At 40.5% G+C, this 16,134-nt stretch overlaps 1 protein-coding gene across 1 annotated transcript; it reads left to right on the forward strand.

Annotated features, from left to right (window-relative positions):
* Nucleotides 1-9,425: 9,425 nt before the first annotated feature.
* Nucleotides 9,426-10,642, forward strand: LOC110297648 (olfactory receptor 5-like). The gene has a single exon (XM_021166536.2). It carries the CDS (start codon nucleotides 9,698-9,700, stop codon nucleotides 10,640-10,642), a length of 945 nt encoding a protein of 314 aa, XP_021022195.1. The 5' UTR covers nucleotides 9,426-9,697.
* Nucleotides 10,643-16,134: the final 5,492 nt, after the last annotated feature.

The following is a 16,134-nucleotide window of genomic DNA, read 5'->3' on the forward strand; positions in this document are numbered from 1 at the left end:
GCATCATCCTGAGTGAGGTAACACAATCACAAAGGAACTCACAGAATATGTACTCACTGATAAGTGGATATTAGCCCAAAACTTAGGATACCCAAGATATAAGATACAATTTGCTAAATACACAAAACTCAAGAAGAATGAAGACCAAAGTGTGGACACTTTGCCCCTTCTTAGAATTGGGAACAAAACCACCATGGAGGGAGTTACAGAGACAACGTTTGGAGCTGAGACGAAAAGATGTACCATCTAGAGACTGCCATATCCAGGGATCCATCCTATAATCATTTTCCAAATGCTGACACCATTGCATACACTAGCAAGATTTTGCTGAAAGGACCCAGATATAGCTGTCTCATGTGAGACTATGCCGGGTTCTGGCAAACACAGAAGTGGATGCTCACAGTCAGCTATTGGATGTATCACAGGACCCCCAATGGAGGAGCTAGATAAAGTACCCAAGGAGCCGCAAGGGGTCTGCAATCCTATAGGTGGGACAACAATATGAACTAACCAATACCCCCCTCCCCACAGAGCTCGTGTCTCTAGTTGCATATGAATCAGAAGATGGCCTAGTAGGCCATCAATGGAAAGAGAGGCCCATTGGTCGTGCCAACTTTATATGCCTCAGTACAGGGGAACGCCAGGGCCAAGAAGTGGGAGTGGGTGGGTACGGGAGTGGTTGGGTAGGGGAGTGGTTGGGTAGGGGAGTGGGTGCGTAGGGGAGTGGGTGGAGGAGCGTGGGTACTTTTGGGATAGCATTGGAAATGTAAATGAAATAAATACCCAATTAAAAAAAACAAAACCAAAAAAAACCATTCAGATGAGGAGTATTTTATACCTCAACAGCAGAGTACTTCTCTAGAACATTTGATGGCCTAAATCCAACCCCAAATGAATCGTTAAAACATACAGAAATAAAAAGGAGGTAGGAGTTGCTGATGATAAAGAAGATTATTGACTGCTTCTCTTAAGTGAGAGGTCAGGGATGACTTATATTTCTTAGGAAGAGGGGCTGTGAGATGATGCTCAAGGCAGAATCATCAGAGCAAGGCATGATAGTGAAGTGAGTAAGGCACCATGGCATCCACCCTGGACAGGGCATTAGGGCATCCACCTTGGGTGGGCCATCAGGGCATCCACCCAGGGCAGGAAATTAGGTTATCAGGCCCTGGGCAGGACATCCAGAGATGATCAGAATCACAGCCAAAGAGGCAGAAATTATTTCTTGTGTACTGTCACAAGAAAAGCTAAAAACTATCAGGTGATCTTCCTGAGATGAGTCCATGTTGGATTAAAATCTCTGATGAATTTGCTCTGGTAGGCAAGAACAGGAGAAATCCATTTTAGGAAAGATTCCTTTTATTAATATGCTTTTCCTGTGATTATTAAGCATATATAATAATCACTAGGCATTTTCCCACCCTTTTGAGCAGATTTCTGCAGAACAATGAAGATGTACTGTCTTGTAGTGATGCTGCATAGACAAATAGATGACTTCTTAATTCTTAATGATGATCCTATAAGAGTTTCTCAAACTATGGTAATTACTAAGCTCTTTTATAATAACACTGCTATAAATCCTTTGATAGGCAAAACTTGCATTGAGAACTCTGCCAGTGTCCATGTGTCATAACACATGCCAAGAGGTTATAAAAAGCATTAACCAAAGGGTATAAAAAGGGAACTAATAATTTACTATAGGTGTTAAGACAAAAGATAAAATATTGACTACCTCAGTAATTACTTATTCACAGAAGGTATGGTTTTTAACTCTCCATGAACCTGTTGAGCTTGGGCTAGATGACGAATGTTTAGCCAGATAATTACTCCAATGGCTATGCATGTAAAAATTCTCTTTTGTAAACTTCTTATTCGATTTATGATTTGAATTTATGTGTAAACTTGTGATGAACTTTCCCCCATGTGATCATGTATTCTGAAAGAGGTATAAGTGCTGAAGAAAAAGAGAGGAGAGCATTCCCTTACCCCCTTTTTATCCTTTCCTCTTTTTCTTAGAGAACTTCCATAGGAAACCTTTTAGAGAGAACTTAGAAATAAAGATTAAAATCACCTCTTAACGTGTCCCCTTTTCTTCCTGTGACTTCACCTAGGAAGTTGTAAGTCCTGCGGTTCCTGTGGAGATGAGAAGCTACTTTCCTTAATCTCCTGCCATTTTAAGATGAGATGCTAAACAGTTTCTCATCTCAGAGTAACTCAGATGGCAGGTCAGCTACTGAAGCACAGTGACTTAAACTTAAGATAGGTAAACGTTTTATTATTATACAAACACCGCAAATACCTTGTATGACTAAGTCTTACCCCACTGATGCTCTTCCCCCTATGCTGCCTCCAGGAGAACCAGACAAGTTGGGAGAGATGGCCCAGTGGTTAAAGAACACTGGCTGTTCTTCCAGATGAGCTGGGTTCAATTTCCAGCACCCACGTGGCTGCTCAGAACTGTCTGTTACTCTAGTTCCAGGCAAAACCACTAATGCACCTAAAATTAAATGAATTACTTAAAAAAAAGAAGAAGAACCAGACAAGAAAGAAGAACCACTGGGGCTACCCCTGGTAGTGTACTGTGTGGCCTGAAATGTCAGGCTGAGAAATACCAATTGCCGCAGACCCTCTGGGCCCCTTTGTCTGCGTGGAACGGGTCTCTAGTCGGGGGTGGGCAAAGCTTCGGATGACAATCAGATGTACACAGGAGAGGTCGTGTGGAATCTGAATGTAATGTCAAATCGAACATCAGACTTTTTATACAGAAGACAATAAGGAAGTTGGGTGACATACCCGCAAGGTACAAATGAGGTAACCGGATGCTTAATGACTCTTACACAGAACAGAGGAATGAAAACGCAAAGATTGGAAGTAACTGGGCAATAAAAATAACTGAGACAAAAGTCAGCCCTATCTAAGGTCAGCTATAGTCTTAGAAGCCAGGTGTGAGATATTTTCACTCCTAGGGCAAGGGCTTTCACACTCACGTCATGGTTCTAACTAGGGAGTTCCGTTCTAGCTAACCATCTCATGAATAATGCAATACTCTAAAACCACAGCCCGATCTACTTCCTAAACCATTGTAAATTCCTGTATATGGGAGNGACTTGGCTTTTATTGATAGTGTAATACCAGAGGCTATTCTGAATGTCACTGTCTAGCTCAAGGACATTCTAGGACTGTTGGAACACTGGCGGAAGGCTTTAGCTATGTCAGAATTCAATCTTAAAAGGCACTTATAATAAAGAGAGCACGTGGATCCATCCATTAGACTAACGCGGGAATGTAAAATTAATGTATGTTTTAGAGAGAACGCCAGACTCCAGGAGCGAGTTTCTGTGAAACTCTTTTTGCTCAAGAGTAGCTTTCAAGCCTCTCATCTTGTCAAGCTGACTCGACCAGAGCGCGTGGAAAACAATTATATGCTGAAGTCAGTGAAGAGAGAGAGGAGAGAGAGAGAGAGAGAGAGAGAGAGAGAGAGAGAGAGAGAGAGAGAGAGAGAGGAGACAGAGACAGAGAGAGAGAGAGGAGACAGAGACAGAGAAAGAGACAGACAGAGAGACATAGAGACATAGATAGACACAGAGAGACAGAAAGAGACAGAGACATAGAGGATCAGTGACAGACCAAAGTAAGGAAGGTACAAAAGTCCAACTTGTTGAACTAGTGAGTTTTACTGGGGTTACTTAGAGGTATAGAAATTACTTAAAGGCTCCACCAAAAGCCCACCCCAGCATGGGTGATGGTGCATGAAATCGGGAATTTTGGAACTCATTGCACAACTTGCACACAATTTGGAAGACAAGATTGTCTCTTAGGCATTTCAGCTGATGTGAGCATCTTCTAGGTATACTGGCTTGGTAGAGAGTGTCTCTAAGCAGTTTTTACTGCTTAAATATGCTTAGGCAGGGAGAAGCCTAGTACATTTGTTCATATTCAAGAACTTTCTGAAGCCTTTGCGTTGTTTGCTTCCTGAGCTTACGAAGCTTTCCCTGTAGGATGGGCCATTTCATGTCGCTGAGAACAGTGGTTCTCAACCTTCTTAATGCTGTGAGTTCCTCATGTTGTGGTGATCTCCAACCATAAAATTATTTTCATTGTTAGTTCATAACTGTAATTTGTTCATTTTTATAAAATGTAATGTAAATATCTGTGTTTTCTGATGGTCTTAGGTGATCCCTGTGAAAGGGTCATTTGAACCCCAAATGGGTCATGCCCCACAAGTTGAGAACCACTACCTTAGATCATCTTGTGTCTTAAGGAGTTTCCTTCAAAGTTGAAAGGTTTTATTTTGAAGAAATTTGTTGGAAGACAAGAGTGTCTCTTAGGCATTTCAGCTGATGTGAGCATCTTCTAGGGAGAGGAACATTCTTCCCTCTCTCCCTCTTTCTTTCCCTACCTCCCTACCCTCTCCTTTGTGTGCATTCACACATATGTGCACTCACATGCAGGTACCTGTAGAGGCCAGACTCACTCACTCACTCACTCACTCACTCACTCACTCACTCACTCACTCACTCTCCTGGAGTTCCAGGCAATTATGGGCTGTCTACTGTGGGGGCTTGGAGTTGAACTTTGGCCCTCTTCAAGAAGAGCAAATAATCTTTTTTTGAGACAGGGTTCCTCTGTATAGCCTTGGCTGTCCTGGAACTCACTTTGTAGACCTCGAACTCAGAAATCTGCTTGCCTTTGCCTCCCGAGTGCTGGGATCAAAGGCATGCACCACCATGCCTGGCTAGAGCAAACATTCTTAACCTCCGAGTTGTCTATCTAGCTCCTGAGTACATCTATTTTAAATTTATAATCCAAAAGGTGTCTGTAAAAGGAATGCTTCCCTACCTATGCAGGATGAAGGCAACCATAGAGAATTTCCTGGAAATGCTAGTTTTCTCCAAGATAACATGAGCATATTGCAGTAGAGACCCCCTTGGAAACTAATTGAGCAGATTGGTATAGGGGCAGGTAGGTTGTAGTGATAGTAAAAGAACTGTTTACATTCCCTAGTGGAAGTGGTGTGTGTGTGGGGTCACAAAAACCATAAGTGGAGTTCCTTCTTGCCCTACCCCCAGTTGTGGCTCAACTTGGGAGATGCTAGAGTATACCAGAAGTGGAAGGATAACTGATGCTGAGACTCCATGATGCAGCTTCTATGAGATCATTATCTATGATGGGGGGTGGGAGGCTTTGTGGTGATGTAGATGTTTGGGGGTTACCCACACTCTTGTAAGTAGAGTCTCACTCAATGCTTTAAGCAAGCTGAATGAAGTCATTAGTTTTCCAGGTTGGATGTGAGTGGCATTATTATACTGGCTTGCTATTGGTGTCCTATCTGGGGTGAATAGACATTTGTTCATGTCTCCCTAGAAAAAGTTAATGCTGCCTGTCTTTCTCTCTGCCAACCCTCAGTCTCTGTCTCTATTTTCATATTGATTTTTACCAGGAGCTTTGGGAGATGAGACAATGTCAGATTTATTCTCATGTTCCTGGTATGCATAGAGCCTCTATCACACAGAAGGCAATGGATGCCTGCTTATCAACACAATGGAAAATCACTCCAGACTGGGCACACATTTGCCCTCTTCCTCAAGCCTAATAGCAATTTAGAAAAAAAAAATCTCTTCCATCTGTTGTTTAATTCCACAGAGGTTTGGGGGCAGTCTCAGAGATCCTCAGCCAAGGCTTAAGCTAGCCTCTTTGCGTGTTTCCTATCTGTGAGTACAGAATCAACTTGGCATCATAGAGACTAGAAGCTCAGATTTTGGACGGAGGGATGAGAGTTTAGAACTGTTGGTTCAGCACCAAGGACAGTGCCCACAGGCTCACAAGGATATGCCCTGGCCCACTGAGTGCGGAATCCTTTGGCTTCATTGGTGAGGAATCAACTTCTGAGTGGACACACGGGTCACCTGATCACTGAGCAGAGACCCAAGTAGAGGACCACTTTACTTAAGCGTCACAGGTAAGCAAAGTGGAAGCCATGGTACTGGGGCTGGAGGAGGAATAGATGAGGATGGGAAAAGTGGTACCTCAGATCTAGTACTCTCTGTCAGGTGCCTTGTCAAAGCTTCTTGTTTTATCTCCACGAATTCTTCTCTCTGCCCTATGATGTAGCTATGCACACAGCTCTTATTTTACAAGTGGGAAAACTGAACACCGGTAAGACTATGTTGAAATAAATTGCTGACTGTCATACAACTGACTAGTTTAGGACCTTCAATTTGAGTCCTGGTTCACATGATTCTGAACCCCAGATTCTTTCTGCCAAACATGATTTCTCTGGAGGATAAATGGAATAAAATGCATGATTGAGAGATGCAAATAGGGTTTGCATTTTCAACTGGCTGAGAGGCTCTGGTCAAAGTGAGAGCATATCTTCTCATCTTGGCTGTGCAGTTTCTTTGTTGTTTGCCCCAAAATTTACTGAGCCTTTTTACTGTTCTTTTCTTCTTACTTACTGACTGATTAATGTATTGATTGTGTGTGTGTGTGTGTGTGTGTGTGAATACATATGCCACAGCACATGTGTGAAAGTCAGAGGACAGCTTGTGAGAGGCCAGTTCTCTCCTTAAACCACATGGGTCTCAGGGCTCAAACTCATGTTGCCAAGCCTCATGGAAAGTGCCTTTACCAACTGAGTTTATTTTTGCATGGCTGCCTTCTATACAGCTCTAGAATCTAGTTCAGAGGCCAGGAGAAAGAGAGATTTGCAGCCTCATTTCAAACATGTGTAGAGTAAAGCAGTGATCATTAGCTTCAGACCCAGGTGGATCCTGTCTTGGTTGCTGGATTTGCTGCTTACTCTCTAAGTGTCCTCAGTCAAGATTCATCCTCTTCCTGGGTTTGATTTCTTCTGAAAAGTGAATGTAGTAACATCCCACGTACAAAATGCTTTGCAACTTGGGTTCACAAAATGTTGTACATTCCATAAATATAATATCTATATTTGAGTGCATAGGTCTTAATCATAACTGGTAGTATTTATTGTTTACCATTTTTTCAGAAAGTTGGCAAATGTGAATCTTATTAGACTATCAGTACAATAACTCATAATTTGTCTGGGAGGAAATGGAGGCTCTAGGAGGGCATGTTGGTTCTTCTGTGATCACTGCTATTAATATCTACTATATAATCTAATATATAACAACATAGAAGCCCAGGTCTTTTTGACCCTATTTGATAGTGGAAGTATAAACTTCCAATGAAGATAAATCACATCTGTTTTCCAAAGGCTATTAAGTGTCACGGATTACAGGGATTTATCCAGGTTTAGCCAACAATGAAGAAAAAAACAGAAAGCTCTTGTCTGGGACCAAGTGTTGCTTATTTCTGTATTCCCACTGTGCCTTCCTGGGGGATCTCACAGTGTTGATGCTACAGGGATGCTTATAGGATGAAACCACTCTCCAGTTTTCAGATTTTGCACTACACAATTGCAAAGTTGTTTCAAAACTAAGATATGACTCAGTGGTATTATCAGTAGGATAGAGACCAGGAAAATGTCCATCGGAGTGACACATGGAAAATAAAATAAAATTAGATATACTCATTCAGTGCAGCTGTGAATAAGAACAACTTCTCCAGATAACTACTGCAGCCGACTCTCTAGCAGATGATGTTAATGTTGCCATTGTTTGTAAATCAGCAGGAAACCCACACTTAGGGAGATAAGAATTATTCCATACCTCAGTGTGTCCAGAAAAATGGCTGATACCCACTGTAGTATTAAAGAGGACTGGTAAAATGTTATAAAAATTAATAATAACTTAATTCTATAAGACTTTATTTTTTATTTTCTTGTGTCATCTCCATCACAGTCCATGGAATCATTTAAAAACCCCCTCTACAGAGAAAAAACTGAAGCTTGAGTAAATTCAGAACAATGTGATAGGAGGAATAGTTTTCCACCTGCACCACTTTGTATCTCTTGTAACTCAGTAACCACAAGAGCCAGATGTGCTGCCTCACATCTGTAGTCTCAGTACTCTGGAGGCTTGCTGGTCTGGTTTACACAATGAGTTCTAGGACATCCTGGATCTGAGACACTGTCTAAAATAAACTGCAAAACCAAGTTAAAATAATTCAGCAATCATTGGAAATTGTGTCTAAGTCCCGATGATCTTGAATCCACTTATTGTGAGGCCTCTGGGAGGTGATGCCTAGAAAGTCATCCTTGATCCACCATGCATTATGTAAACATCCCCTGAATATGTACAGCACACTACATGAGCATCCTTGATTGAACGTGGAGAACAGAGTCTTGAGTTAGACTGTCATCAGTCAGTGAAATCTTGCTCTTAGGGGGCTTACTAATTAGCAAGAGAGAAAATGATCAATTGAGAAAAACATACCAGTAATTTGATTTTTTCCCTTAGATTTGTTCTTTTTATTTTATGTGTCTGCCTGTATGTATCTATGCATATCAAGTACTTGCTTGGTACCCATGGAGGTCAGAAAAACTTATGAGATAGCCTAGAATGGAGTTATAGATGGTTGTGAACCACCATGTGGGTGCCAGAAACCAAACCCAGGTCATCTACAAGAACAGCCAGTGCTCTTAAACACTGAGGCATCTCTCTAGCCCTCTTCCAGTAACTTAAACTAATACTAGTCATTTCACAAAGAAAAACTGAGGCATGGAATAGGGAACAATGACATGGTATTTGGCATAGGACTTTGAAGAGAGGCCTATCTTGGGACAACACTTTAAAATGAAAAGCAAGAACATGATGAACTAACTATGTTCTAGACAATAGGAATAGCAAGTGGGGATTTCCTGGGACTAGAAGGAGCTTGGAGAATTTGCAGACATGGAAGGGGAACTGTGAGGTCTCAGTGGATGTGCAAAGAGGACTTTGCACCTGAATCAGTTGGAAATCAGAGCATTGGGGTGCAAGAATATGCATTATAATAAATTTGGCGTGGTCTATATGCCTGTAATCTTAGCACTCAGGAGATGAAGGTAGGATAGATAATCAGGAATTCAAGGCTATTGTTAGATACATAATAAGTTCAAAGTCAGCCTGGACTACTTCAGATATTGTCTCAAAAAGGAGGGTGTATTATAGAGAATATTTATTAAAAGGATAGATAATAAGGATGTATGGACATTTTAAAGAAAGAGGGGGTGATCTTATATCAGGTATGTTTTGGAAATATTTCCCACTAGATGATACACAAAGACTTTTATAGATCAAATTTAGAAGTGGAATGATTCAATCAGAAGTGATTTCCGGGCTGGTGAAATTGTTCAGTGGGTAAAGTTGCTCATAGTCAAGACTGATGAGCTGAGTTTGATCGCTGGAACCTACATGGTGGAAGGAGAGAACTGACTCCAGCAACAAAGACTCTAAAAAACCCCACACTTCCACATAAGATCCTCTGCAAAATACGTAAATACCATTAAAAAAAAGAAGCTACCTTTTTGGGATGGGACAGCAGAGGGGTAAGATATAGCTGCTAGAGTTTCCTGGTATCATGGCATATCCACAAGGATTTGTCATTGGAGGAATCAGATTTTAATAAGGCTTACAAGATCAGGTTTCAGTTGTTGTACCCAGAAATTGAGTTATTATTATTTCTGAAAAAAAAAATAAAAAGGAGCTATTTATGTAGTTGTGATCAGAGTTTTGGTTTAGGGTGGGATAAGATATGAGGAGATAAATTTGGAGAATATTTTGTAGATGTATTTTATTTTTAGATGGAGAAGTCACTTGAGTTGGGCAATGTGACCAGAGTCCAGGAGTTTGTCCTATTGGGCTTGTCCACAAGGCTGGGGATAAGGGATGCCCTGTTTGTCATCTTCCTGAGTCTCTACCTGCTGACCCTCCTGGAGAACACACTCATCATCTACCTCATCTGCAGTCACAGCGAGCTCCACAAGCCCATGTACTTCTTCCTGGGCAACCTCAGCTGCCTGGAGATGTGCTATGTGTCAGTCACCATGCCCACACTACTCATGGGTCTGTGGACGGGGCCCTGTCATGTTCCATTCACAGGCTGCATGACCCAGCTTTTCTTCTTCATCTCTCTCATCTGCACAGAATGCACTCTCCTGGCCTCCATGGCTTATGACCGCTATGTGGCCATCTGCCGTCCACTGCACTACCCACTGCTCATGAGGCCACAGGTCTGTCTAGGCTTAGCCTTGTCTTCATGGCTAGGTGGGCTGCTGGTCTCAGTGATCAAAACAGCATGCATTGCCAGTCTGTCCTACTGTGGCCCCAATGTCCTCAACCACTTCTTCTGTGATGTCTCCCCTCTTCTTAACTTGTCCTGCACCCATGTGGCCCTCACAGAGCTGGTGGACTTCATCTCAGCGATTGTCATCCTCTGGGGCTCACTCCTTGTGGCCATGGCCTCCTATGTGGCCATTGGTAGGACAGTTCTAGGCATGCCATCAGCTGCTGCTCGCCACAAAGCCTTCTCTACCTGTGCCTCCCACTTGGTAGTGGTAGGCATCTTCTACTCAGCCACTATCTTCATCTATGCCCGCCCCAGCCGCATAGAAGCCATGGATCTCAACAAGGTGCTGTCTGTCATCTACACGGTGGTCACCCCTATGTGTAACCCAGTTATCTACTGCCTCAGGAACAGGGAGGTGCAATCAGCTTTCCACAGAACTATGCGCTGGTCTTCAGTTTGACCAGGTGCTTAAGGCCAAGAGGTGAGACATAGTTTACTGACATCCTATTTTGTAATAATATATAATTCATGATTAAACACAAACAACTCAGTGTTTGAATATTTTCACAAAGTTGCACAACCATCACCACTGTGTGATTTCACCACTCCCAGAGAAATACCTGTACACATTGCAAGTCATTTTCTGTGGATTCTCTACTCCTAAAAAATTTCACGGATCTACTTTCTATCTGCATAGATTTCCCTGTTTTTGACATTGTGTAGATATGAAATTATGTAATGTCACCTTTAAAGCCAAATATTTTTACAGTTCATAATGCACTAAGTTTATGACTAGTGTAGCAGGTATCCGTGATCTGTGTGTTTCCTTGACACAATCACACTGGCTTGCACAGACAGACTCTGTTTACATAGTCCATTCACTGACAGACAGTTCAACTCTTTCCATGGCAGGTCTGTTGTCAATTGACTGTGAACACTTACTCATAACATGAAAATGTTTTATATTTATGTGTGTCTATATACGTGCAAGAGTGCATGTACATGCACACAGGTACCTGTAGAGGTCAGAATCAAGCATCGGATCTCCTAGAGCTGCAGTTACAGGTGATTATGAGCCATCTAATATGGTACAATAACTGAACTCCAGTTCTCTGCAAGATCAACAAGTGCTCGTAACCACTGTGAGACCTTTCCAGCCTCATAATTCCTAACCTTTGAGCAGGAGCATGCTTTTTTTTTTTTTTTTTTGGTTTTTTGAGACAGGTTTGGCTGTCTTGGAACTCACTTTGTAGACCAGGCTGGCCTCGAACTCAGAAATCCACCTGCCTCTGCCTCCCAAGTGCTGGGATTAAAGGCATATGCCACCATGCCCGGCTGCATGCTTTTTGTTTTCTTGAGGTTATACTTAGGTGTAGAATTGCTGAGCTAGCCAGATGTTAACGGATTGGCTGACTTTTTGAGTAATTGACAAACTATTTGGCCAAAAAAAATTTACGGTTTATTTATTTATTTATTTATTTATTTATTTATTTATTTATTTATTTTTATTAGATATTTTCTTTATATACATTTCAAATGCTATCCCGAAAGTTTCCTATACCCTCCCTCCGCCCTGCTCCCCTACTCACCCACTCCCGCTTCTTGGCCCCGGCATTCCCCTGTACTGGGGCATATAAAGTTTTGGCAAAATATTTGATATCTTACTTTTTGAACATACTTAAGTTTCATATCTTAGATTTACATATACATTTTTCTTATTTTATTTATTTTTTATTAAATATTTTCTTTATAGACATTTCAAATGTTATCCCGAAAGTTCCCTATACCCTCCCTCTGCCCTCCTCCCCTACTCACCCACTCCTGCTTCTTGGCCTTGGCATTTCCCTGTACTGGGGCATATAAAGTTTGCAATACCAAGGGGCCTCTCTTCCCAGTGATGGCTGACTAGGCCATCTTCTGCTACATATGCAGCTAGAGATATGAGCTCTGGGAGTACTGGTTAGTTCATATTGTTGTTCCACCTATAGGGTTGCAGACCCCTTCAGCTCCTTGGGTGCTTTCTCCAGCTTCTCCATTGGGGGCCCTGTGTTCCATCTTATAGATGACTGTGAGCATCCACTTCTGTATTTGCCAGGCACTGGCATAGCCTCATATGAGACAGATATAACAGGGTCCCTTCAGCAAAATCTTTCTGGCATATGCAATAGTGTCTGGGTTTGGTGGCTGATTATGGGATGGATTCCTGGGTGGGGTAGTCTCTGGATAGTTCATCCTTTTGTCTTAGCTCCAAACTTTGTCTCTGTAACTCCTTTCATGGGTATTTTGTTCCCTATTCTAAGGAGGAATGAAGTATCCACCCATTGGTCTTCCCTCTTCTTGATTTTCTTGTGTTTTGCAAATTGTATCTTGGGTGTTCTATTTTTCTGGGCTAATATCCACTTATCAGTGAGTGCATATCTAATGACTTCTTTTGTGATTGGGTTACCTCACTAAGGATGATATCCTCCAGATACATCCATTTGTCTAAGAATTTCATAAATCCATTCTTTTTAATAGCTGAGTAGTACTCCATTGTGTAAATGTACCACATTTTCTGTATCCATTCTTCTGTTGAGGGACATCTGGGTTCTTTTCAGCTTCTGGCTATTATAAATTAGGCTGCTATGAACATAGTGGAGCATGTGTTCTTATTACAAGTTGGAACTTTTTCTGGGTATGTGCCCAGGAGAGGTATTGCTGGATCTTCCAACACAGGATGGAAACTATACCCTAGAAAAAGGAAGAAAGTAATACTTCAACAAACCTAAAAGAAGACAGCCACAAGAACAGAATCCCAACTTTAACAACAAAAACAACATGATGCAACAATTACTTTTCTTTAATTTCTCTTAACATCAATGGACTCAATTCCCCAATAAAAGACATAGACTAATAGACTGTTTACACAAACAGGACCCAACATTTTGGGGCTTACAGGGAACCCACCTCAGGGAAAAGGACAGACACTACCTCAGAGTGAAAGGCTGGAAAACAATTTTCCAAGCAAATGGTCAGAAGAAACAAGCTGGAGTAGCCATTCTTATATCGAATAAAATTGACTTCCAATCCAAAGTTATCAAAAGAGACAAGGAGGGGCACTTCATACTCATTAAAGGTAAAATCTTCCATGATGAACTCTCAATTCTGAATATCTATGCTCCAAATACAAGGGCAGCCACATTCATTAAAGGAACTCTAGTAAAGCTCAAAGCACACATTGCACCTCACACAATAATAGTGGGAGACTTCAACACCCCACTCTCATCAATGGACAGATCCTGGAAACAGAAACTAAACAGAGATACAAAGACACTAACAGAAGTTATGAAACAAATGGATTTAATTGGTATCTACAGAACATTTTATCCTAAAACAAAAGGATACACCTTCTTCTCAGTGCCACATGGTACCTTCTCCAAAATTGACCATATTGGTCAATTGGTCACAAAACAGGAATCAACAGATACAAAAATATTGAAATTATCCCATGCATCCTATCTGATCACCATGGACTAAGGCTGATCTTCAATAACAACATAAATAATAGAAAAACAACATTCACGTGGAAACTGAACAACACTCAATGATTCCTTGGTCAAGGATGAAATAAAGAAAGAAATTAAAGACTTTTTAGAGTTTAATGAAAATGAAGCCACAATATAGCCAAACTTATATATACATTTAAAGTCACACAAACGTATACCTTCTGCATACACATGCAGAAAGTGGGCTTCTATGGGGAGGAAAGACTTCAGTGAGAAGGGAGTGGGGGCAGAAGATGGGAGTGGTGTGGGAGGGCAAACAGTATATATGAAAATGAGATAATGAAATCATTGTTTCATTCTAAATTTTCAAAACTAATAGTCAGAAAACCTCAAAATACATGTTAGGGCAAGTGGTGATATTTATAAGCATAGAATTATTAGCTGAAACAACACAAATGTTCAATGAATCTAAAAACCTCACTGGCCCTTGCAGAATATGTTAAGTAGGAAATTACACCACCACTATACCATATTGGGGACATTCGGGTGATTTCCACATCTTAACTTAAGGAGGATTTTGTTGTTGTTGTTTGGTTTTTGTTTTTAAAGAAAGATTAACATATACTCATGCATTCCTGATGACATACCAAATTGTTTAAACTTTTCTTGGACAATAATCTATCAGCCTGTATAAAACATTTAAAATTGCTTGTAAACTTTGACTCAGTGTCTTCACTTGTGTGAATATCTAATAAGACAGTTAAAGCAATAGACCACAGAAGATGAAAAATGTTGGTTAGACATTGTGTCAAGTGTATGAAACCAGAATGAATAATATTAACCAATAAGACAATGACTGAATACAATATGCTAACTCCATATAATGAAATACTAAATGTACAAGAAGTTTGCAACTTGAAATTTAAATTTTAGAGTAAAATTATAATTAAAAATATTTGATTAGGAAGCATTTAAAGAAAGATGATAAACATCTAACATACATTTTGTATAGGGATTTCAAGAAACCAAGAACCATTCAAGGACATTGTGAAGTTTTATTTGTAAACTCTAGTAATAACAAAAAGGTGATACAATTTTCAGAGCAAAATTGGCACTATTCATTACATATGTGAGTGTGTTTGAGTGTTGACTCAGAAGACAACTGAAAGAATTTTTTCAACAAAATAATTTAGAATATGTTATCTACTTGCAAGCATATTTATGACATTTTTATGGTTTTAAAAAGATGTATGTATGTATGTATGTATGTATGTATGTATGTATGTATGTATGTATACAGGTGCCCCAAAAGGCTAAAAGATGGTGTCACAGCATCAGATTCACCTGGAGCTGGAGTTACAGTTGGTTGTGAGATACCTGACATGGGTATAGGGAACTGAAGTTGGGTACTCTCTAAGAACAGTACCATGTTCGTAACTGCTGAGCCATTTCTCTAGCTCCATTTTGGGCTTTTAATGGACAAAATTAAGTTATAGACATCCAATTATACATAAACTACCACACCTAAACAGTGGTGTGGTAAACGTAGAGATGGAAGTATTCAGCTATAGTTATTCATAAGAGTTATGAAGATTCATAAGAGTTATCCACAGAGTGTGATAGTTACATATTGTGATATTGAAAAGCTACATTATAAAACCATGTCTGGAGCTGGAGAGATGGCTTAGCAGTTATGAGCACAGGCTGCTTTTCCAGAGGACCCAGGTTCAGTTTCCAGCACCAACATGGTGGCTCAGAATCATCTTTAACTCCAGTGCCAGGAGATCCAATATCTTTTTGTGGCCTCTGCATCACTAGGCACATATGTACACACAGGCACAACACACATGCATATAAATAAAAATAAGTAAATCTGAATAATGAAACCAGGTTCATACAGTATACTTATGTTTCAGCTTTAAAATGCACTTGGAGGGTGAGGATGTAACTCAGTTTGTTGAGATCCTGCCCAGCATATACAAGTCTGGATTGGTACCACAGCCCTACATAAATGGGGCGTAGGGGAGCCTGGCTGTAATCTCAGAGCTTGTAAGGTGGAGGCAGAAGGATCTGGAGTTCAAGGTCATCTTCAACTACACAGTGAGTTCAAGGGTAGCCTAGGCTACATGTGACTCTGTTTCAAAACAAATTTGAAAATGCAGTTTGTGTATAAGAACATAGAATAGGTTTTAGAAATTGGTGCTTTAAATTTTTAATGTTATCTTAGTGTGGAAGAAGATATTGCTTTTCATGTTTCTGTCTTCTTTCAACTTTCTGTGCTAAGAATGATTTCTTTTTTTAATAAAATAATTTCTCATGTTTCATAATACCAAGCTAGTGGCGAGAGATGGTGTCTTTGAATTCCTGCCTCTTTTTCTTGACTTGTACCAAGACAAATGTTCTTATGATAGCCCTTAGAGGCCAACTCATATATACATCTTACAAAAATTTCCAAATGTCCAGATTC

This window comes from Mus caroli, chromosome 7 (assembly GCF_900094665.2).
Source record: "Mus caroli chromosome 7, CAROLI_EIJ_v1.1, whole genome shotgun sequence".
NCBI lineage: Eukaryota > Metazoa > Chordata > Mammalia > Rodentia > Muridae > Mus > Mus caroli.

Coding starts and splice junctions, on each gene's coding strand:
- LOC110297648 (XM_021166536.2), top strand. CDS start 9,698: ATGGAGAAGTCACTTGAGTTGGGCAATGTGACCAGAGTCCAGGAGTTT.